At 42.6% G+C, this 12,390-nt stretch overlaps 2 protein-coding genes across 2 annotated transcripts in view; both read left to right on the top strand.

Moving 5' to 3' along the window:
• Nucleotides 1-7,115, top strand: part of LOC308297320 (lipoamide acyltransferase component of branched-chain alpha-keto acid dehydrogenase complex, mitochondrial-like) — a gene marked incomplete at both ends in the record, with an annotated part of 31,236 nt that extends 24,121 nt beyond the window's left edge. The window contains one exon of the mRNA XM_080740733.1: nt 7,105-7,115. Coding sequence (XP_080596859.1) covers nt 7,105-7,115 — 11 coding nt within the window. The remainder of the gene's footprint in view (nt 1-7,104) is intronic.
• A 3,816-nt stretch (nt 7,116-10,931) lies between these two features.
• Nucleotides 10,932-12,390, top strand: part of LOC308297319 (uncharacterized protein) — a 47,529-nt gene continuing 46,070 nt past the window's right edge. The window contains exon 1 of the mRNA XM_080740732.1: nt 10,932-11,068. Coding sequence (XP_080596858.1) covers nt 10,990-11,068 — 79 coding nt within the window. The 5' untranslated portion in view covers nt 10,932-10,989. The remainder of the gene's footprint in view (nt 11,069-12,390) is intronic.

Genomic DNA, 12,390 nt, shown 5'->3' with positions numbered 1-12,390 from the left:
AATAAAGAGACTTGAAAGATTTATACAAAAAAAAAGATAGAAAAGGACAATAAAACAAATATTAACATTTGGCTTTCTTCTACTGCTATTGACTCTACTGGGATAAATGGCTAGCATAAATAAAGAGGATTAAAGGATTTATTTAAGAAAAGGACAATGAGGCTATCCTCTTGCTTGTCTTTCGTTTGTGTTCCTCTTCTTGGAATCTATTGGTTCTGCCAGAGCTCTCACTGCTGGAAAAACAAGCTACCTCAGACACCTCCTGCTATTCACCATTTAGGCTAATGACAGGGTACCAGCAGGCAGACCAAACAAGCTCACACCTGTTGAAAGCAGGACATGGCTTCCGTGCAGTGACATAGTCGTTTCTTTTTTTATGCTATGTATATTCCAGTCCATATTTTTACCCCAATAGCTCAGTAGTCTGAGTAACATCTCTCTCTGTGTGTGAATTACATGCTTTGTTTTTCCTCAGAACCAGTGATTATGACTGATCCGGTCTTCACATGGCTGACTTGCATGGCAAAAGAAATCCATGTATGATTTGGTTTATCTCTGTCTATACATAAGACATTAAGACAGACATGAGAATGAGAATCTGTAAAAATCTTGTTTTCTTTTAGGATTCTAGAGCGAGTACATTGTGGAATATGGATTATCTCACTCAGTTACCAACTTTCCCACACTGAGGAGAACATACTTAATTTATTTCTGCTGTATGTCCTTTGCAATCAGAGCGCCCATAGGACAGCAGTCTTAACCACTTTCAAGCTGGCGTCCATATTTTGGGCAAGTCCATGTTAGTAGGTAAACAATTTTCGAAGAATTTCAAAACATTTCAACATGATTTTCAAGAAATGTCAATACAACAATCAGCCGGTGTACAAGCTCAAAAGTAACACGTCGTATTGTGGCTGGTATTGATACAGGCTAATTATTGTCGGGCCGAAAGGCAAGACTGTTTTGCACCCGATCGTCTGTCCGTCTGTCAGTGTGTCCGTCTCTCTGTCTGTGAACAGCTCATTTCCGGCACCGTTGGCTTGATAGCAGTGAAACTGTGCACACACACTCCCTGGAAGCCTCTGGCCTGTTATAGTCCCACTAGGAGTCTTTTCCAAAACATTTTTTTTTTTTTTTTTTACTACAGATTTTATCCAAACATCACACAAATTACAGTATAAACAAAACAGGCCTTTCAGATTTTTCATATTCCATCCTGATTGATTGGCTTCCAAAGTTTGCAGGAGTTCTCTCTGTGTGTGTGTGTGTGTGTGTGTGTGTGTGTGTGTGTGTGTGTGTGTGTGTGTGTGTGTGTGTGTGCGTGCGTGCGTGCGTGCGTGCGTGCGTGCGTGCGTGCGTGCGTGCGTGCGTGTCTGTGCATTGCCAGATTAACTGCCTAATTTTAAAAAGTCGGTCGCTTCTCGCCCTTAGGGTGTCTTAATTTCACGCAAATCTGTACACATGATCTCTATAGTCATGTGATCAAGTTGGGTCTGTTTGATGTGTCATATTGTCTAAGATTAACATCTAAAGTTTGCAGGAGGGGCCTGTTCTGAACAATATGCCATGAACGCATCGTCCGATTGCAGTGAAAACTTTGCACACACATTCGCACTATGTTGAGGAACAAATGCCACCCTTTCAACATTGACATAATATAGCACCACTAGCAGGCCAATTTAACTAAACAAATCTTTCATATTACTTCCACAAATATTGTCCAAAGACTCCAAACATCGTACACATTATCTCTATAGTCAAGTAATTTTTCATATTCCATCGTGATTTTGAACACAATAATCTACCTGACCTGGAGGGACCTGTCCGTTTCCATTTTAGTTCTATGAATACCTTTTTTCCAACCTGTAGTAGTACTGTACCCCAACCACAGGATCTGAATGTTTCACCTGCAAACACTGCAGTTGTGTTACTTTTATTAACATACTCCATACAGATTAGGGGTGGGCGATATGGTGATAATTATCGTTGAGACGATATGTCTCCACGATATGCCTTTTCAGAGATATCGTATATATCGTGATACAATGAGGGAGCCTTGTAAAAAAAATCCTGTTTAATCATTGATACAGAGATTCATTGCAGAATTCATTTAAACCTGCATTTTTGTCTAAATCAGTAGTTTTCAAACTTTCAAATGTCAAGGTCTCCCCTTAACTCTGAGAGTGAACAAATGAAACCAAATTGACCTTTTAAGTAACTTGAAAAATAACCATAAAAACCAACGTGAAAAAGAATCGTGATAAGATCATGTATCGTGATACAGCTTGGGAAAATATTGTGATATTGTATTTTTCCATATCGTCCACCCCTAAAAACACCCCTTAAAATAACATTGCATTCACTAAAACCAAGTTGTGCATTACAGATTTAAGAAACAGTTAGTAATGCTGCAGCATGGTTGTGTTCCTAGCTCTTAAAAACAAGAGGACTTCCCCTGTGATAAACTTCTCCTCATACCCTCACTTACCCCAGCCTCTGCACACTGTCCAGTTTAGTTTATCAGTGGCTCACATTGTAGCTCTGACAAGCCGCTCAGATAAGGCATGTCCATAGAGTGAACACTCAATGACTCCAAGCACAATAACACAAAACGTCACTGCATTGTGTCAGTACAGTCAGTCTGTCCTGGTTAAAAAGACATTTGTAATATTACATTTTCCATTAACAAAGTATTGCATACACATGCTTTCAGATATAATAACGGAAATTCTTTGAACACATAATTAAATTCAGCTGAGGTTTTCAGTGTTGCATGATAGCAGTCGTTTTGGGTTGAGTAATGATTTGGCTTTGGCTGATCTTGTTTTGTATAAAATAGTTAATGTAATTGAACTGTGATTCAAATATGTCTATTTCTCTGTAACGGCAGAACACATTTTGACAGCGACTTTAGCCAAAGTAACAGGATTTGGTTCAAATCTACTGGAAATGGGAGTGCCATGTGAGAGGATATATGTTTTAATACTTGAGTCAACCTGATCCATGTGTGATGTCATGCGCTCCAATCAAAATGGCATGAGAAAACAATGGCTGGCTGTGTCTCTGCTAAAACCTGAAGTGACAACTGCTTCTCCTTTTCTTTTCTTTTTTAATGAGAATTATTCTTCATTTTGCTTCTTCTAGGTGCTATTGGCATTCCTAAGATTCCTAAAGCTTTCACTGGAATGCTACAGCAGCATAACCGAAGCTACTGTCACCCATCTGTATGTAATCTTACCTGGATATGGTTCGAAATTTGTCACAAAGCTTCTGACCTTACTGTAAAATGGATCGATACCTGCCACAAAGTTCTGTACTCATAGCTATGTAGGCCAACATATCTCAGGTCAGAAAGGTTACCTTATCTTGAATACTAATCAATAAAATCTCATGTTTTATGGCACTAAAAGTGCTTCAGTCCCACCCTGCTCCTTAGGAAAATCAAACCAAGAATATAGAAGAATTCTGGTATGTTTATAGGTTTAATTAGCATAAGGCGAACAGAGGATTAACACTGGACTTGGTCTACCTGGACCTGAGTAAAACTCTGTTATGTTATTTAAAAATGTGTGCAAACTTGGCCTAAAGAACAACATGAGCTGAGCCTGGACAACTCCTGGGGAGTCAATATATAACCCTCTTGATTTTATACTTGCACATCAGCTATTTTCTGTGCAGGACACAGTGCACAATCAAAGATAAATCGGGCTTTGGGTTACACAGAAAGTATTGATACCTGTGGAGACTGTTCTAATTCACATCCAACAACAACATTTGCAACAGAACTGTTTGCAAATGTTCAGTAGAAAAACTAAAAATCACTTTCCCCCCCCATCAGCATTCACAAATAACATTCTCATGTGGTTGCCATGAATACAATCCTGTTGGTGTTGGCACCAACAATGCTTCACACATCCCCTGATCTGACCTGTGACAATATCCCCAGCCCTGACCAGGGGGTTTCTTGTTTTTCCACGTGTTTGGAATATCGCACACAATAGATGTCAGGGACATGGGAAAGATGAGTAGCCCTGGTTTCTCATCAGGGCGCTTGCTCCTAAGGTTATTTCATGAAGTAACTTCAAAAGGTAAAACAACAGGCTTATTGTAAGTTGAGAAACTGTATTATTGAGCAAGCTGGGATCATTTATGTCTGGACGTGTGTATCATACACGTTGCCAAACGTAAACCTTTTTCGTTCAAGTCGAAAAGCAATCGGACCTTGGTCTCCCACATGGGAAATCAAACATCAAGATATAATCCTATGTTGGCCAGAGGAGAAATTGGTCTGATAAGCTTCTGGCAGGTCTATTTGTAATGTGTTCTTTGAGGCTCTGTATTTTTCAGTGGAAGAGTATGGAGACCACATCCAACCAGCACATGTGCTATATTGTATTAACATACTGTACCCATACAGATTGTTTAGAATGTATTCCTTAAAGAGGTGGTGCCATGATCCCCCCCCCCCCCCCCCCCCCTCTAAAACATGATTATCAGGTATTATGATTATACTAGGAGGAAGATTTTTTCCAAAAAAGTATACAGAAAGAGTTAAAATTGGGTTTTTATGTGGCCACACCCCCAGTTCATTAAAGGGGGCGTGACACGGCCAAAACAGCTAATTAAGGCTATCAAATTAGCCAATTTTTTTAATGATGTCATGTACCCCCATGTTAAATGACCCAATCAAATTAATTTATTGTAGTTACTGTACTGAAAGTAGTACTTTCTGTACAGTAACTGAAATAAATTAATTTGATTGGGCTAATATGGGGGGAGGGGCGGAGTCGATTATCCATATCATTATCTTTTGAAACTGCCCCAAAAAAAGCTGTCCGAGGTGTGTTTCCGACTTTCTAAACCAACTTTAAAACTATCAGTTCTTCTAGGGGTAAAAAATATATAGCATTCGCTATAAAATCAATGGTTAGACCGATAAAAAAGTACATGTCTTCTTCAAAAAAGGTGTCAAAAAACGTGTACGAGGGTCAACACGCTTCTCCCCGTCTATGAGACGTCGGCCATACCCTGCTGTCTCTTGCCCTAAACTGACTGGAGCACCAGACCGACCGGAGCAAGCCATGTCCTGCTCCGGTCTGTGCGCTGTGCTCACCGGAGCACAGCGGCCGGACTGAGGTCCGTGCGTGGCTCATATCATACATTCTGTGTGTGTGTAGCCTGTGTGTGTGTGTGTGTGTGTGTGTGTGTGCTTTCGCGCGCGTGTGTGTGACACAATAGCTCTCGCAAATAGCCGTGCGGTGCAGCGTTAGCCGGGCTACACGCTAACAACAAGCCATCACGTTGTGCGCGGCACCGCACGACGGACGAAGTATACATTGCGCGGCACCGCACGACGGACGAAGTATACATTCACTACTAACTGATACGGCCCGCCTCCTTTTCAGACTGTTTGAAGAAACACCACGTGACCTACTGTATCATAATGTTAAATTTCGGCCGGTGTCGCCACTCCTTTAAGTATGCATGGATGGCATGGTGGGTGGTGACTGGTGACCCAGCTGAAGTTAGCCACACCCCACAGTTTTGGGTGAATGGTAATTAGGGGAGGAGTTGATACTGTGACATATTTAGTATCTGTGTTTTTAACTGATACTTTTGACCACAAGGTGGCAGTCTCCAAGAGAAAACAAACAAATACCAAGAGAATACATCATTTCTCATAAAATCCACACCTGGGGGTCTAATGAAGTACTTTCAACCTCCTAGACACATGAAAAACAGAAAAAGTACAAAACTATGGCACCACCTCTTTAAGACTGATTTGCTTTGTAATTACCTTTTTTAAAAGATAGTGAACTGTGTCAAGCCTTTGTGTTTTTCTGCCTTTATTGATAGTTCCAGTGAAGATAGACAGTAAAGAGGGAGAGAGAGAGACAGACAGATAGAGACATGTAGCAAAGGTCATCAGGAACAGGACTCGAACCCGCAACGCACTGTCAGGCATCAGAGCCTATGTGGTATGCACCTGGACAGCTAGGCCAGCGGGCGCCCCAAGCCATTGTTCCTTACATGCTCAGTAAAGGTCATTGTCAGTACCATATCCGAGAGAGTGTTTTTTACTGGTGATTCAGTCAGAGTGTATGAAAGGGTGCGCTCGTTTTATTGTCCACGACATTGCAAGCGGCGCGAAGGCCAGCGGACCTTGGTCCTGCTCTTCGCCCCCGAGCGCCGCAGGCGCGAGTGGCCGCGAAGAGCGGGCCAGGGCCGCGCGGCCGGCGGAGCGCCGCGCGAGTTACGAAGCCGTGGTGAATGCAATCGTTATATTTATGCCCAGGCCGTAAGGCCTGGGCAAGCCCACGATAAACGCCCGCGCAGTCCGGTGCGCATTTCCGAACGCACCCTTTCCCCACACTCGGACTGAAACACCAGTAAAAAACACCATCCCACCATATCCTGTGATGCTGTGGCACTGAAACCCAGGATGTGTTACCTTGAAAAGTAAAAAAAAAAAGAAAAAGACTAGAAGTAAAAAAGACTAGAAGTAACACTTAAAAAACGTTTCCAAAATTTATCAAACTGTTTTGAAAATAGCAGATATATAAGTTGCGATGCATTGTGAGCTTGTGGATCGGCTATTTTTAATAGTATAAAAAAGGGCTCAAGTGGTGAAATAATTATCTAAATCTGCTTAATCTTAACTTAAGCTGTCAAATAATTGTAGTGGAGTTAAAAGCAATGCTTTTTGTCTCCGAGATGTAGCGGAGTAGAAGTATAAATGATTGAACAATGGAAATATTTAAGTAAAATACAAGTACCTCAAAATTGTACTTACTTGAATAAAAGTACTTACTTACTTTCCACCACTGTCTATCACGCGCACACGCGCATGCATGCACGCAAGTACACACACACACAAAACACACACGCGCGTGCGCGCGCGCACACACACACACACACACACACACACACACACACACACACACACACACACACACACACACACACACATACCTACAAAACACACACACACACACGCGCGCGCGCACACACACGCACGCACGCACGCACGCACACACACACACACACACACACACACACACACACCTGTGTTGTCTCTGTACTACTAACCCCTTACCCCTCCAGCTGTCCCTTAGCAAAACATGCTCAATGACCTCCACTATCCCTGAAGAAAACACCAACGCTTTACTCCTGACCAACAGAGTGTTGTGCAAAACTTTAGACAATGTCTTCTTGCTTCATGGAATGCAGCATTGTTTATTTTCTCAACAGACACAATATAATTATACTTTAATTATAATCAGTGCATTCTCCGAGTTTACAAATGAATACACATTACAGTGTAAGAGAGAGAGATACTGTAGAGCAGTGATTCCCAAAGTGGGGTCCATTGACCCTCAGGAAGTGGTGGATAAAGTACTCACATTTTTTACTTAGGTAAAAGTATCAATACTGCAATGTAGAAATACTCTGTTAGGGTGCCCTCAGACCAAAATACCTATGAGAGTGGAATCCGCGTTCCGCCAATGCATTTCAATGAGAAGTGAGCGTTTTTGCTCTGCTGGCATGAAACCGCTTCACTCTCATTGAAATGCATTGGCGGAACGCGGATTCCACTCTCATAGGTATTTTGGTCTGAGGACACCCTTACAAGTAAAAGTCCAGAATTCAAAATGTACTTGAGTAAAAGTATGAAAGTGTTGGCATCAAAATGTACTTAAAGTACCAAAAGTAAAAGTACAAAATGTTTGAAAATAGCAGATCTACAAGCTCACAACGCGTGGCGATGCGACGAGTTGTGAGCTTGTAGATCGTCTATTTTCAAATAGCGTAGGTATAAAATAGGGCTAAAGTGGTTAATGTATGTTTTATAATATTATAATTTAATATATGCAAAGTAACTAGTAACTAAAGTGTTCAAATAAAGGTAGAGGAGTAAAAGTACAATATTTGGATCTGAGATGTAGCTGAGTAGGAGTAAAAGTATTGGAAATTGAAAATACTCAAGTAAAGTACAGATACCTCAAAACTGTACCTAAGTACAGAACTTAAAGTTGTACCATGTAACTTTTTTTATAAAACAAATCTTAAAATTGTCCTAACTGTTAAATCGCTAAAGTTTTAGAACACCCACTCCGTTATTTTCAGCTTCTGAAGCCTTCTCTTTATATGTTTTCTATGATCCTGGCCGTGGACCGGATTTCGCGCCAAAATGACGTAATCTGCATCATCTGTATACGTTGTGTATACGTTGCCCAATCACATCGCCGATCATGCACACATGGTACACTACCGGCCAATCACAGCTTATCTGCTCTGGTCTCCAGGAAGCGCCTCCGCTTGGCTACAGTGTTTACCATGGTGAAGGATTTTAACCTCTTAATCCACAAATCCTGGCCAGAAAATTACGTTCTACCATGCGTTCTACCCCTCCACTACTATCGGTCGCGGTGGTTTGCGGCGGCGCTCCGGTGGTCCGCGGCGGTGGTCCGCGACGACTCCGGCCGAAAAACGGCCGAAAAAAGCAATACCGCTACTGACCACTAGTTGAACTTACACAGTATAGCTTTAAGTAAAAGTCCTTAGTTACTTTACACCTCTGCCCCCAGAGGTTTCAAATCGACCATTACAGGTAAATTTTACTCTGAGATTGTCCATTTGGTTCCATTCGTTCACTCTCAGATTGGGGTCCTTCAAATTAATATACTGTATTTGAGAATCACTGTGGTAGAAAAACATACAGGGAGTGAGTGAATAAAGCCACAGGAGAAAAAGCAGTGAAGCAAAAGGCAGACAAAGAGAGTGAAGATGGTGCATTCATTGTAATACAGCTGCACTATATGTGGGTGTGTATCGCAGTGTTGTAGTGCTAAATTTGGAAGTGTGGGCACTCCCCACGCACGCACGTGCACGCGCGTCAATGCGCATGCACGCATGTGCGTCCGTGCGCGTGCACATAACGTTTTCGCTGGCTTAAAACGGGTCTGCGCGGCGGCAGAAATAGCCTTAGACCAGTGGTTCTCAACCAATAATTTGATGACCGGATCATCAGCCAAACTTCCCATGCAAAATAGCTCCACAACTGATATTTCCAATTAATTAATCCATTTTCAAATCTTATATTACCATCTGCTGTTAGTCATGCTCATTTCAGCACAGCTGGCGAGCCTATTTCAACCAATTGCTGGGTCAGAACGACCTCCCGCCGGGGGAAGCTGTGGGCGCTGGGGGCGTGTTCCTCCACCCGCGTCATCAGCACCCACACCCTAGGTGGGGTTGGCGATAGGGCCTTTCTGTGGTGAGTTTGCATGTTCTCCCCGTGTCTCCTTGGGCATAGACCCTCACACAAAAACATGCAGTAGTCCTGGTTTCTATACACCCCCTCCCCCTAGCCAGCCGGGTGTCCCCTGGCGTGGCAGGGGGAGAGTGAAACCAGGACTACAGGTTAGGTAGTCACCGGGTGAGAAAAAATGGGTTGCAAAACCGTGGGATAAAAAACATAAAAAAAAAAAAAAAGAACGACCTGAAAATATAATATCAACTGACTTGACTTGAGAGGAGTGTGGGCACTCCGTACCCCCACGTTCCCCCCCCCCCCCCCCACTACATCCCTGTGTGTATGAATTCCATTACCTTGCTTTGTTTTTCTAGTCAGTGAAGGAAAAACAGAGGCAAGACTTGTTTAAAAAGGAGGCGAAGCCAGACGGCATGATATCCAGTCACGAGTCAATATTTTGAATTAATATGATCATTAAATAACATCAACAACAGAAATAAATTGGTGTCTGCTATTTCTGGAATGTTTTTATGTGTATCAAGTGATCACTGATAATGATATGGAACTAATTACTACTAACTAAAGCTGTGGATGCTGTAATGTTATTTTGTTTGAGGGTGTTTGTTTATTTTATTATTATACAAAAGCGAAACCATCATTCCTAGCGGTTGCAATTTATTCTATTTTGTTCTATCAAATTCCAGTAGTATTACCAATGTCACTATATTGACTGTGTGTAACAAGTGACTGGTTTTGCAAAATGGTGACGTAAGTCACTGTCACAGTAATGAAAAATAGTGATGCTTCAAAGTACTGTACAGATATAAATCTTTTATCAGGCAGGCCTGATGATCTGACCTATGCTTCTTTCCCATGGATGTGCTTCCTGGTGGTGTTTTTCCCACTTCCTTGTTCATTAATGTTGGTACGTTATAATAGCCTGACTCCCTGTGTGGATGTTTCTTTTCGTACTCTCTCACCTTCTATGGTGCTGGAAGGAGGGCAGGAAAAAAGTGATACTCTCTGCTTTATCTGACCATCAAGCCTATCCTCCTCCACCTTTACCATTCTTGTACATAAACACATCCTTGTTTCTCTATTGCTCTCTCTCTCCTTTTCTATCCTCCCTTTCTAGACCTCTCCAGCTCTTGTGTCCCTCCCTGTTATTCTCATGTTCGCCCACTGCTTGAGTTTAGTCAATCTCAGCTTCCAAGACTCTCCCTTAACTCCCTCGGTCCCTCTGTCTCCCTCTCTCCCGCCCTTCTCTCTGGCTGGGTGCCACACCTCTCTCTCTAGCAGCCCTGTGACGGCGTGAGTGTTGCCAGTGGAGCCCGGCCCCCTTTTACTCTCCTCAGCTGGAGGAATCTCACACACACTCTGCCTCACACACGCTCGCACACACTCTAGGCTAGATGTAGGGAGCAAGCCTTCCTACTAGACAGACCAGCAGGCAGGCAAGGAAACAGGCTGGCACCATGACCCTATTTAGGGACACCATCCTCGATGCAACCTCTGACAACAGATGCCCCCACCCCAAGTTAAGCTTTTGAGTTGCTGATCTGCCGTAGCAGTGAAATGATTCACAGCAGCCAAGAAGAGATCATGTGGAAGCCTTGAGGAAGTGCTTTATTTTTCTTTTGCTTTTGTTTATTTTTTGTTTTTCATTTTCACAGAAGGGACCGATTTAAGTCTTTGAACGCGTGGGATTATTTTTTTTTCTTTTTACTTACACCATGAGCGTGAAGAAGAAAAAGGCTGGTCTGGTGTTCAGCTGGCAGAAGTCTTTCTCCATCCTGTCTCCTTGGAGGAAAGGTACAGTACGGTCATATTAGATCAACCTGTTTGTGTTTGTTGTCTTGCCAGTCTTATCCGTGCCACCCGGGTTTCCCATCACAGCTTGTCATTTGAGTGTCTGCAGGATGAGTAGCTGTGGTCGGGGGAAGGAGCTATAATTTCAGCCTCAAGGTGTTTTTTTTTTGTCTTTTCTTTTTCATTTAAACACAAGCGTTGCTGTTTTAAGTGCCAGGGCTTTCATCCACAGACAAATCCCCTCATCACATAGACGACTGCCTCCCGTCCCGTCTACAAACAGCCATTTGTTTTGCTTGGCATGTGCGGGGCATTTGTCTCAGCAAACAGAGGGCTGATTTACTGGAGATGCTGGGTGCCAGCTACTGGCTGATACTGGGTGATGGCAGTGATGGATAGATCGAGTAAAGATTCTGAGTGTGGGGCAGATGGGAGGTAGAGTTACTTTGCTGTGACTCAGTCAACAGGTGCGTTTAATATGAGTCCAATGTACTATAGCAGTGGTTCTCAAACTTTCAAATTCCGAGGTCTCCCCTTAACTCTGACAGTGTACAAAATGGAACCAAATGAACCCGAACGGGTTCATTTGGTTCCATTTGTACACTGTCAGAGTTACAGACTTGTAAGGGTCAATTTAGACCCATCCTAAAGGAACCCACAGAGTCCCTGGAATCCACTTTGAGAAACACTGTACTATAGACTATTTCTTACAGACTACTTCTTCTTGTAGTGGCACTAACTTCATCATATGGCCCAGAGTCGGCTCTTCACATAAGGGTGTAATTACTTTTGCACACTGCAGAATTACTTTTGTTTCTAAAGGGTGCTAAAGCCAATTGTTTTAACAACACATTCCCACACTACATCTGCCCCTGATTGTTCATTACAACGTTTTTAAAGGGTTTGTCTGGTTTGGAACAAATGGCATAAAAAAAGGCTTGTTTAATGAGTTTAATGAGTTATAAAAGTCCCATTCTGGAGAGTTGTTAAAAAGTAAGTCATATGAAGTCTCTTTATGTGTAATCTCTCAAGACAGACTCTGATAGAAGAGGAACAAACAGAGTGGGAGTTCCCTTTTATTTGACGATGGTTAGCCAGACCTCTTTATATGTGGTGGTTGTCATTCTGAGCAGAGGTGGTGCACTCCCTGGTTGCATGCCTACTGTAACACACACACACACACACACACACACACACACACACACACACACACACACACACACACACACACACACACACAGATATATAAATATTTGTGTGTGCGTGTGGGTGTGTGTGTATAGTGATGTGCTGATGCTCTTACAATTGACGATTTAGGCATTTAC

This window comes from Nannobrachium achirus, assembly GCF_963921795.1.
Source record: "Nannobrachium achirus genome assembly, chromosome: 13".
In the NCBI taxonomy this organism is placed as follows: domain Eukaryota; kingdom Metazoa; phylum Chordata; class Actinopteri; order Myctophiformes; family Myctophidae; genus Nannobrachium; species Nannobrachium achirus.
The sequence above is the reverse complement of the archived record's forward strand: the minus strand, read 5'-3'. Positions and strand labels throughout refer to the sequence as shown.